Below are 11,798 nucleotides of genomic sequence, written 5' to 3'. Positions count from 1 at the left end.
ATCGAATATAATTATATCACAATGATGATATTTATAGTGGTAGGTGAGGGTATAGATATCCTGTGTGTTATGATAACTAATTCAGACAAATATGAAACAAAACCACCAGGATTTTAATCGTCTGTTAGCATTGTTAGAAAAATTTTCATGTTAAGCTTGGATTTAGTTTTCTTGTAGGTCTGTCCCTAAATCTTTAATTTTTCAGTCTGTTTTACCTACTACAATTTTCATATAATAGAGGATGCAACTCAGTTGTATGTATTACACAGTTCAATGTAATAAAGATGTAGCATTTACGGCTCTTATTAGTAATGGACTTAGGCCTCTAAGGCTAATGATTCGTTTGGGTTTGTGATTTTAAAAAATACGATTTAAAAACGTGATTTTTAAAAACCTAGTTAAGTATTTGAAAAAATCACGGTTTAGTTTAGCCTTTAAAATCTGCATTTTTAAATAATAATTTTTTAAAAACGCAATTTTAAACAATTTATTTTCTAAGATTTGATTTAAAATTGCATTTTTTTATATATAAAATCGAAATCTCAAACGTGCCCTAAACCACCCAAATCTTTTTTTTTTTTGTTTACCAACTTCTGCTATATTCTTTCTCATTTACATTATATCACAAATTTCGACAAGGTATAAGAGCAACTTTTTTGTGGACTCAAAACTCTTTCTTGGTGGTGCCTCCCTCCCAGCGTTTCTCACTACGGTTCAGCCAATGTTAGCTTCGAATCACTGTCTTCTAAGCATCCTATGAGTAAACCAATTGATTGTTTGGAGGCTAATCTACGTAACGCCACCGACAACACGCACAGTTCGAAGATTCTGCATGCCGTCAGCAACCTCCACTCCCAGCCGACACACCTCTATAATCTGTCACGCACTCCAAGCATACATCGGACCCGGTTTACCTGATCCGACAACCAATTCGAATGGGTGTAGTTTTTGGCCAAAGTCAGCTCAGTTCTTTGCCCCAAGTGGCCTCGTCTTTCAATCCAAGTTGGCCCTATCATTATACCTAAGCGACCCTATCATTCGGCCCAAGTGGCACTATCTTTAGGTGCACCTTCCTGTCTTCCGCCCAGGCGAGGGGAGGTGTCCCGACCAAGTCCTGATAGTGTTTTGACCAGATTTTGATAAAGTCCCGGCGGGTCCTAACGGGGTCTTGACCAAGTTCTGGTCATGGCCTAGCTGAGTACCAGCGAGGTTCCAAAGAGGTCGTAGCAGTGTCCCAAAGAGATTTTGACAGTGTCCTGGTCGAGTTTCGGCGGTGTCACAACGAGATCTCAACGATGGCACGGTGAAGTCCTAGCGGGGCTTTGGCGACGTCCTAATTGAGTCCGTTGATTTGAGAATGAAATAGTTAAACTTGAAAAATAATTTACGATTTTTAAAAATATAAATCATTTTACGGAAATTAAAGAAGTTTTTTCTGTCGAACCGAAAATATTTTTCGTTTGTTATTTTCCACCGAATCAAACACTTGAAAATATAAAAATATTTTAAAAAAATAATTTTATACCAAAACAAACAGAGCCTTACTAAAAAATAATTTGCACAATTTGTACACGAAAGTTTGTGTAAATAGGATCAAATAAGTAGTTTTTTTTTTTTATTTCAAATAAGTTATCTTTATGTGTAGAAATTTGGGACATTATACTCGCAACTCACGTGAATGTTTCGGCTTTGTGAGAACGATGACAAGGAAAAGACAGCTAATAATGGATGTACGAAATCAGGTGTGCAAATTGCAATGAAAAGCAAAAAGTAGACTGCTAAATGGTGGGACATGAAGTGGGGCATTACTGGTGGGAGTAATGTTATACATCACGCCTGATGTGATATTTAAAAATAATAAAATATAATATTTTATTATTATAATTATTTTTAAAACAAAAAAAAAAAGTCAGATGTATATAACTGTTCATATACGCCGGTATATTCTGTATTATTACCCTACTGGTGGTATAGGTTATTTGGGCTTGGTTGGGTCAAGCTGGCCAAATACTATAGATTAATTTACCAATATTAAAGCAAGCAGAAAATAAATTAACACTGGATTTTAGAAAGGGAAAAATATAAAAAAGCCCCTCAAATTATCAGCTGTTTTTTATTTAGCTCCCTAATGTTTCAAAAGTGATAAAGTAGCCCTTCAAACTGCCAAACTATTGCATTTTGGCCACTCCGTTAGTCAAAACCGTCAATTTGGACGGAAACTGCAAAACGATGTCGTTTTGTTGGAGGGCTACTTTATCATTTTCTGAACATTAGGGGGCTAAAATAAAAAAGAGCTGGCAGTTTGCAGGGCTTTTTTTATATTTTTCTCCAATTTTTTTTTTTTTCATAAAAGGGCATTGTAGTAACTTACCCATAACAAAACGACGTTGTTTTGCAGTTTCCGTCCAAACTGACGGTTTTGACTAACGGAGTGGCCAAAATGCAATAGTTTGGTAATTTGTGGGCTACTTTATCACTTTTGGAACATTAGGGGGCTAAATCAAAAACGACTGGTAGTTTAGGGAGCTTTTTTATATTTTTCCCTTTAAGTAATAAAGTGAAAAAGAACTTTTCAAAAAAAAAATAATAATAATTTACTCTGGGTCCGCCCAACCCTAAGGAATACAGTATAGAAGACTTATATCAATTCCAACAAACGACCTATTTACCTCTCACCACAATGGCTTTAAAACTTTTGGCATCCTTTAAAAAACAAACACATTCACTACAACCCAAAACTGTGGTGGTTGCACATTTGTCGATCTGTAGTTTAACTGTAAACAAACAAAGGGGAGGTTTGTATCTGTCAACGCTCAAATGTGTTTAGAATTGTCTTCAAGAGTAATGAGCAACACACTCTCTCCCCTTCTGAAAATTCTAGCTCATTAGACTTATATAGGTAAGGCAAAACCTGAGTTTTAATAGTTAAGTCGGTTAAAAAATTAAATCTGTCTACAACCAATTCGAAGGAGAATTAAGTTTGATCGATCAAACTTTAGGGTTTCAAAGATCACATTGATTTGATCGATTGAACTACGATTGAAACTCTTGGGTTTTAATTTCGATCGAACCAACTACGCTCAAAATTCTCAAGAATTTGTATGAGACACTTATGCACCTCTTCGATTGAGTCCAACTGCAATCAAAATTTTTAAATCTTCAATTTTAACCTTCTCTTGAACTGCATTTTATAACACCGACTCAACCTTAATCCAAAACTTACAAATATATAACCCATATCCCATGTTTTGACTCTAAATTTGGCCAACTCAACACCCAACAATAAAAAAAGCCTAGCAGGATAACCTACAAATATACAACCCATATCCCATGTTTTGACTCTAAATTGGCCAATAAAATACAAAAAAACTCGGGTTAATTACTTTTTTAGTACTAAGATTCTCACTTCTTTGTGTTTCTCACTTAGATTACAAATCATATAATAGGTGGTACATGATTTATGGGAAAAGACCAACAAAAGTGTTTTTTTTTTTTTTAACACTTTACTACCCCCGAAATAATTTATGTTTACACTTTACCCCAAGGGCATTTTCGAACTTTTTGATTGAAAAGTGTCACGTGCCATGCACATGACTTAGTTTCCGTCAAAAGTGATGGCCAAAATAAACTGATGGGTTTTTTTGTTAATGTCTAAAACTTTGTGGGATCAAGTGTTACTTTTTAAACGTTAGAGGTCAAAACAAAAATGGGTGAATACTTCATGGGGTAAAATGTTTTTTTTTTTTTTTTTTTCAATCACCAAAGTACAAATATTATTCCTGACCCTGACTTTTTACTTGACACAATTTTTTTATGTATCAAAATTACTTTTGAAGTTTTTTTAACACAATTCCAAACAAGCTCAATTCATCTTATATAAATGAACTCTCTTTTCAAAAAACCAAAAAAAAAACTACAGGAGCAACTGGAACTGGAAATGCATCTGAGCTTTGCTTTATTACATGTTATTTGTCATCATTACATTGAGAATCCATTCGCAGTGATCCCTCCATCTATAGCGATTGTCTGCCCTGTTATGTAAGAAGCTGCAGGCAGACAGAGAAAAGCCGCCAAGGATGACATCTCCTCTGCCTCTCCAGGTCGTCCCAGAGGAGTCCGTGCATTTATAGTATCCAAAAGTACGCCTTTAAGTTCCTGCAATAGTAATAAGAACTAACATCAACCATTTAGCAGGGTCTCCAATCTCATATTTTTTTCTATATTGTCTTTTGTTTTTTTGTTAAAATAATCCATTTGTTAAGAGATTCCTTTTTTTGTTTTCTGTTCTAAAAAAAACATTAATAAACAACCGAAGCACATAACCATGCAGAATTGTTAAGAATATTACATCTTCGATTAAAGGAGTTCTTGTCGCCCAAGGTGCAGCGCAATTGACCCTGATATTGTCGCGTGCCCACTCACACGCCAAACTCCTAGTAAGTTGGTTTATGGCTCCTGCATAAAACAAAGATAGTTTTACACTCAATTTGTTAAACAACTACTTGTTCTAAAAGCTTAAGTTTGTAAGAATATGTAAATTTAATAACTGAATCAATATTTTAATATTCTCCTTCACGGTGTAGGTTCAAACTCCCTTTGGGTCATTAAAATTTACAATAGTTAAAGCTGTCCATGGAAATAAACTTGAAAGAGTAAATTACCTTTACTTGCTTCATAAACAGATCCACAAAATATTGACTGCAATCCACCAACAGAAGAAATGAAAACGATGCTTCCTGCTCCTGATGCTTTCAGAAGAGGATGTGAAAGTTGGCAAAGGTGATAAGCAGCTTCAAGGTTGGTAGCCATGACAAATGAGAAATCTTCGGCTTTTGTCTCAATGGTTGGTTTCTTTTTGTTGGTTCCCACATTGTTTATCTGAAATGTTGAAACATTTATTCTTCAACGATGAGTCTTTGAAAGAAAGAAACAAGAAAATCAACAATAAAATAAAAAAACAGGGGATTCAAGAATCAATATGGTAAAATTTTGAATATCCTGTACGATCTATGAAAACATGGGATATGCTTATATATGAATTAACTTCAAAAGGAATCAGATCTTTGAAATTCAATAAATAATAATAAATATTGAGAGATGAAAATACTATTACATCAAAACATCATCTAAATGATTACACAAATGCCAAATTATCGGTCCACAATTGCTTTAATGGACAAAATTTTCCTGAAATTTCTTCCAATTTAATAAATTAAATTGATTTTATTGAACTTTGGAACCACCTAAAAATTGGAGTGACAAAAGTACACTCTAGTCTAATTCAACTCTTACAAGTTTGAAGAACGATAGATGGATTCAGTCAGGAAATGGATGACTTACAAGGATATCGAGTTTGTCGTGAAATTGACCGGAAACTTTGTTTATAAGCTCCTCCCGTTGGGGCCGAGACACAAGGTCACAGACCGAACCAGTGACTCGAAAGCCCTTCGCCTCCCACTCGCTCAGGCACTTGTTCAAATCGGCTTCATTTCGAGAGCATGTATGCACCGTCGCTCCAAGCCCTGCTAATTCCTCTACAATAGCATGCCTATATGTACGTATATATACAAACAACCCTCCGTTTGTCTCAAAACCAGTGAAGGCGAATCTATAAAAACAGCAAAATTCTTGAAAATAAAAGCTAGGAAAAGAGAAAGCATGCAGAGAGAAACGAACCCGATTCCTTTGGTTCCACCGGTAACAAGAGCTGTCTTCCCCTCAAGAGACCATCTACCATCTCTGAGCTGAGCCATATCGCTGCTATGAGTCTATGACGACCGACGCCTCTGGCTAGTGGCTACTTTATTTTTCAGCTTTCCAAGCGGAAGCGGGTTATATAATAATCAATCATACACCAACGGCCACGATGTTGTCCAAAATCCTTCAAGTCGTTTGGATTAATTAATTTACAATTTTTAGTATATAGATGTCTATTATTATGACTGAAAGGAAAAAGGAAAAAGTTTCTATATACTGAAAATAGGACATATACATTATACAGTTTTAAATAAATAGGACATATACTGAAAATAGGACAGTCAAACTGAAAATAAAAAATTTTATTTTGACTGTCCTATTTTAAAATAAAAAATAAGAAAAATGTTTTTTTTTAAGGAAAATACAGTTTTTATTTTTAAAAAAATACAAAAAAAGAATAATAAAAATAAAAATTATTGCTTCAAAATTTTTTTATTTTTTATTTTATTATTTTTTAAATTAAAAAATAAGGTTAGTGGTGGTAGTAGGTGATAATCTACTATTGACAGCCTGCTCTACAAATAATTAATGTTGTTGACTTTTTCCTACTAGATTTTTATATAATGTGCTTTAGGTTTTTATTATTATTATTATTATTGTTATTCAAAGAGAGAAAAGGAGAATTACAAAGAAATAAGCAAAAAATTAGTGGAAAACCCAAACAACAGCCCCGATATAAGGAAAAAGTTTTTCTTCAAGTTGGGTTGGAGAAACTTCCTTCAACTCAATCTATAAAAATGATATGTGTCATTTAAATATAGGATATGCACATTTTTTTAATAGCAGTAATAAAGTTAGAATAAATAATATTAAAAACTCATGTGTATCTCATATGTTAGTAAAAAAATGAACACATATCATTTTTATAGATTGAGTTGAAGAAAGTTCATTTAACCCAGTTTGGAGAAAAACTTTGTCGCGATATAATCAGAAAACGGTTCGGCAAGCAAAGACCAGAGTAACCAGTAGAAATGGGTCAATAAATTGAACCAGCCCACTATGTGTTGTAGTTGATAGTCTAAGATACTTTTTAGGACTGAGAGTCTATTTGTAATCCGACAAATAATTGTGAGAGGCTCTTAAGCTTTGATTGGCATCTATAGTTTGTGTGATACTCAATTGTTTGAATAAGTGGTCGGGGAGTTTAAAATTTATTTGACCAGAGTCTCACAATAATTGTCCATATATTATACCAGCTCAAATTGCTAGCAATTTAAAACAATCAATTGCTGTAAATTCTCATCGAGGCTGAATTACTTGTCTTAACAAGTGTTCGAACCTACTTGAATGAATGAACCTCATATTTGGACAAATGAGTTCCATAAAAAAGATAGATTCGTAATAGGTGGGCTTTTTAAGAAATTTGGTGTTTGCTGCTTAAATTACTATGAATTTTAACAACAAATTACTAGCAATATAAATTGAACAAAGTTTTTCTTCAAACTGGATTAGAGAAATTTCCTTCAACTTAGTTTATAAAAGTGACATGTGTTCCTTTAACATGTAAGATGTACATGAATTTTTAATAACAAAAGTTAAATAAAATTTGTTGCATTTTATTGTCCAAATTTATGAGAACAAATTTTGGAGATTCCAATCCATCCAAATCACACTTCTTCACCTACCCTTGTTGACGACCAATGGTCTAAGAACAATTAAAAAATGTGGGTTGTGGAGGGTGTAGAAAAAGAAATGGGCAATATCGTCTATTGCACTGCCACAACAACGTGATCCATCATCTACGTTGATCAACTTCCTCCACATTTTTTGGCCACCACCCCTTGGCCAAAAAAAAAAAAAATAGGGGAACGGGTAGGCCACCCCTAAGGGGCTGGGGGTGGTTTCAGCCACCCCATTTTGGCCAAGGGGTGGCTGGAACCACCTCAGCGTTTTCCTACTTTTTTTTTTTTTTTTTTTTAATATTTTTCTTAAAAAAAAATTTAAGCTAAAAAAGTCAGTCATGTGTCAACCTAGTGCACCATTCCAGCTACAGTGCGAAGCTTTCCCTGGACAAACACAGCTATGGTGATGTGGACATGCTAAACAAGGTGGAGCACTAATTTGGCACCATGTGATTATTTGAAAATGCTTATGTGGAGATAGTTCATGTGATGCAACATGATTGGACCAGTTGATTTTTGGACACACGTGACATGACAAATGCCCACTGACAAAGTGGATAGGAGTGATTTTACCCCCACAATCAAAGAGAATTTAAGAGTTGCCATTCGTAGAACAGAGCCTTGGAGTCAAAACTCTCATTATAGGAAAAACGAGAAACGTGTGAAGTGCCATTGCTTATTAGTTATTGATTTCAACACACTTCTTCCTCTGTCTTCAACTTAACACATATTTGCGATACTGGGAAAAATAAAATTGGGAAATGGCCTGGCCCTTTACTAGAAGGGCAATTACAAGCAAAGAGATCGGTTTTGTGCTGTTTCTAAGGGCGTGGAGGTAAGAAGCCACTGGCGGTCTGACCACCATCAACACTAATTGTCTGTCCGGTTATGTAAGAGGATGCCGGTAGGCAGAGGAATGCAACCATCGATGACACCTCCTTCGGCTCACCACACCGTCCAAGAGGACTTTGTGAAATTAAAGTTTTCACAAGAAATTCATTTGCAAAAACCTGCAATGAAGTCACAGCAAACATTAAGATTGAGTAGTTAAAAGATACAACTAAGAAAAACAATAAATGGGCCACTTCCCGCCGTGAATTTGGAAGCAGTCTCCTACCACCTCCGGCAGGCGGGGAACTATAATATTTGGAAATTGCTCTAGATATAAATTTTGTTATGGCCTTAACATTATTCATCAAACTAATTTGCTTCTGAGATGTATTGATCTAGGCATCCATCTTGACCAATTTTAAACATTACAGAGCTAAAAAAGCCCTTCATTTCCAGTGAAACGCTTAGACAGAGCATATTCAGATCTCATCATTTTGGCTATCATCTAAATCCACCTATGGAAGAGAAACATGTGAAAGACTCATTGCATACTGCAGAATGATGAAATCATGCCAACAAGCCAAAAGCAGAAGCAAATGGTGAGAGGATATTACAAATTCAAGCAGGGGAGTTCTGATCCACCAGGGTGAGACGCAATTAGTCCTAATATTGTCCTTTGCCCACTCACATGCCAAACTTCTAGTAAGTTGGTTTATTGCTCCTGCATAAAACAAGACAAAAGTCAGAAACTTAATTCAAATAAAGCATTAGGCTGTCAATAAAAACAGATTGCATAACCAAATTACCTTTACTTGCTTCATAAATAGAGCCACTTCCCGTTGCCACAGATCCAGCAGTAGAAGAAATGAAAATGATGCTTCCTGCCCCTGATTCTTTCAGAAGAGGATGTACAAGTTGGGACAGGTGGTAAGCAGATTCAAGATTGGTGCCCAGGATGAAGGAGAAATCTTCAGCTGAGTACTCAACAGTTGGTTTCATAAAGTTGGTTCCCACATTGTTTATCTAGAGGCAGAAAATGGGCAGAACCACCCCAACAAAGGCTTAGCAACTAATAAAAGCTCTTGTGAAATTAAGCAGAATGTTACTGAGAAAGCACAGAAGGTGATTGGGTACCATGAAATTGACGGGAAATTAAACAAAATTATTTCAGTCAGGAAATGGAGGACTTACAAGGATATCGAGTTTGCCGTGAAATTGACCCGAAACTTTGTTTATAAGCTCCTCCCGTTGGGGGCGAGAAAAAAGGTCACTGACGGAACCAGTGACTCGGAAGCCCTTCGCCTCCCACTCTTGCAAGCACTTATTCAGATCAGCTTCATTCCGGGAGCACGTGTGCACGGCGGCCCCAAGCCCTGCCAATTCCTCCACAATAGCATACCTATATATATACAAACACCCATCCGTTTGTCTCAAAACTAGTGAAGCAGAAGCTATAAAAACAGCAAAATTCTTGAAAATAAAAGCTAGGAAAAGAGAAAGCATGCAGAGAGAAACGAACCCGATTCCTTTGGTTCCACCGGTAACAAGAGCTGTCTTTCCCTCAAGAGACCATCTACTGTTTTGTGCCATTTCTCCTGCTAGTCTCCTACAACTGTCTGCCACCAAAGTTTACCAGATGGGTTATATTATAGAGTAATACTGGACTGCCCACCGGCTGCAGGTGGTAGGTAGATAAAGATGAAATGCAAATTAATTTAGTTTTCTTGTCTTTTGTAAGCACATGGGATCTGTTCTGTCAACATATTCTCCTTTGCACCGAGCGCTGGTTGTTGATGACTTTTCCGCCCGTCACCTTAGACCTGTTAAGAGTATTATTAGGATCTCGTCAAATTTTACTCGTTAAAATAGTCGGAAAAAAAAAAAAACACTTTTATTTATTTTAATTACTATTTTTTTTTTAAAAGAATCTAAGCAATTTTACTATTTTAACTATTAAACTTTACTATTTTATTTGAATATTTTTTTTCAAAGTTTTTTATTTTTTTATTTTTTAAGTTTTTGCAAACAATAGAAAGGGAAGGAGAAAAGTTATATTATTTTTTATTTATTTAGTGAGTGAATATTACTCATTATCTTTAGTAGATATTATTTACAGTTAAATACTATTATAGTACATGTGGTTTGCACCAAAATTAAATAGTCACCTGAATTTTTAAAAGTATCTCAAATGGTATATGTGGTAAGCCAATAAGCACATTTGGTACCATTTGTGATATTTTTTAAAACATAGATGGCTATTTGATTTTGATGCAAACTACAGGTATTGAAATAGTATTTAACCCTATTATTTATTCACCAAACCAAAATCACTATTTCAGTGAGGTTGTTGGGAAATATTTGTTTTTTGTTGAAATTTTTAGTGATTTGACTCAACAAAATAACCAAAAAAACTAATTCGGTGAGACTGTTAAGAATGCTCTGACTAGATAAGTTGGAAGTTGGTGTTATTGTATTTTTATTTTTGCTTGTTCTAAATTAAATTTAGGGAAAACTTTGCTTTAGCCCCCTGAATTTTTACTCAATTTAACAAATCCTCCAAACTTTAAAATATCTTAGTTTGAACCTTGAACTTTCAATTGCTCTCAATGTGAATCCCTCCGTCAATTTTAGTAGTTTAAAATCTGATGGAGTGGTCCACATTGAGAGCAATTGAAAGTTTAGGGTCCAAATTAAGAGATTTTTAAGTTCGAGTATATGTCAAATCGCATAGAAATTCAGATATTTAAAATAAAGTTTTCCCTTAAATTTATGTATAAAACAGTCAAAAATTTCAGAAATATAATACTGATGTACTTTCTTTTTTCATTTTTTTTTCTTTTTTGGTCGGCTTAGTAAAAATTGAAGTTTAAACCATTAAAATAGGGGCATTTTAATTTTAAAATATTAATATAATAAATTTTTATTAAATCTAACCTTTTGAAATGCTAAATTACTAATCAAATTGTCATGTTTAAATTATGTTAATATATGATTTTCAATAGATAATATGACTAATCGATTTTATTTTTCTAGTAAGATATTTAATTAGTTATATATTAAAAGAAACTACACGCAATTGAAACTTGTAACAACGACCACCGACAAAAATCAACCGTGTCCGATAGTAAATATAACATATCAAATGTCATCTTCACACTCTACTTTCCTTGAGGCGGCCTTCGACCTTTCTGGCCAATAAAATGCCTTTATAAATTAAAGAGTCTAGGTAGCCGCCTAATAGGCCTATGGGGCCGGCCCTTATCTGGCCTTTGGGCATTCACACATGTTGTAGATAAGGTGCGTTTTTCTTTTTTCTTTTTTATTTATAAAATATATTGTTTGGCACCAATAATAGGTACAATTACATACATTATTGGGGATTGTTTACTTCAATTTGGTCTAGTAGCTACATGAAAGTCAACGCTCAAAATGCAAACAAATTGCTCTATAAAATCTTTAAAAGATTGGGATGCCAAATTCCTTGGATTATGATGACAAAAGTCATTGAAATCGTTAAGTCGCTGGCATCACTTATTGTTGACTTCGCCTACTAAAAACTTATTTAAATAAGTGAATTTCGTATAAGCT

At 34.6% G+C, this 11,798-nt stretch overlaps 2 protein-coding genes across 2 annotated transcripts; both read right to left on the bottom strand.

Moving 5' to 3' along the window:
• Window positions 1-3,850: 3,850 nt before the first annotated feature.
• On the bottom strand, window positions 3,851-5,813 carry LOC132163229 (tropinone reductase homolog At5g06060). The gene is made up of 5 exons (XM_059573437.2): window positions 5,677-5,813; window positions 5,341-5,548; window positions 4,662-4,878; window positions 4,349-4,455; window positions 3,851-4,155 (listed from the first exon to the last, which is right to left on the bottom strand). Exons 1-5 carry the CDS (start codon window positions 5,751-5,753, stop codon window positions 3,979-3,981), a joined length of 786 nt encoding a protein of 261 aa, XP_059429420.2. The 5' UTR covers window positions 5,754-5,813; the 3' UTR covers window positions 3,851-3,978.
• A 2,226-nt stretch (window positions 5,814-8,039) lies between these two features.
• LOC148584253 (tropinone reductase homolog At5g06060-like) lies at window positions 8,040-9,910 on the bottom strand. The gene is made up of 5 exons (XM_088518881.1): window positions 9,730-9,910; window positions 9,402-9,609; window positions 9,017-9,233; window positions 8,825-8,931; window positions 8,040-8,389 (listed from the first exon to the last, which is right to left on the bottom strand). Exons 1-5 carry the CDS (start codon window positions 9,798-9,800, stop codon window positions 8,201-8,203), a joined length of 792 nt encoding a protein of 263 aa, XP_088375007.1. The 5' UTR covers window positions 9,801-9,910; the 3' UTR covers window positions 8,040-8,200.
• Window positions 9,911-11,798: the final 1,888 nt, after the last annotated feature.

This window comes from Corylus avellana, chromosome 8 (genome assembly GCF_965113065.1).
Source record: "Corylus avellana chromosome 8, dhCorAvel1.hap1.2, whole genome shotgun sequence".
Taxonomy (NCBI): Eukaryota; Viridiplantae; Streptophyta; class Magnoliopsida; order Fagales; family Betulaceae; genus Corylus; species Corylus avellana.
This window is presented reverse-complemented; position numbering and strand designations above follow the sequence as displayed.

Coding starts and splice junctions, on each gene's coding strand:
- LOC132163229 (XM_059573437.2), bottom strand. CDS start 5,753: ATGGCTCAGCTCAGAGATGGTAGATGGTCTCTTGAGGGGAAGACAGCT. Junction 4,879..5,340: donor ACGACAAACTCGATATCCTT/GTAAGTCATCCA, acceptor TCAACATTTCAG/ATAAACAATGTGGGAACCAA. Junction 4,456..4,661: donor TGTTTATGAAGCAAGTAAAG/GTAATTTACTCT, acceptor TGTTTTATGCAG/GAGCCATAAACCAACTTACT.
- LOC148584253 (XM_088518881.1), bottom strand. CDS start 9,800: ATGGCACAAAACAGTAGATGGTCTCTTGAGGGAAAGACAGCTCTTGTT. Junction 9,610..9,729: donor GGTGGAACCAAAGGAATCGG/GTTCGTTTCTCT, acceptor GTATATATATAG/GTATGCTATTGTGGAGGAAT. Junction 8,932..9,016: donor TATTTATGAAGCAAGTAAAG/GTAATTTGGTTA, acceptor TGTTTTATGCAG/GAGCAATAAACCAACTTACT.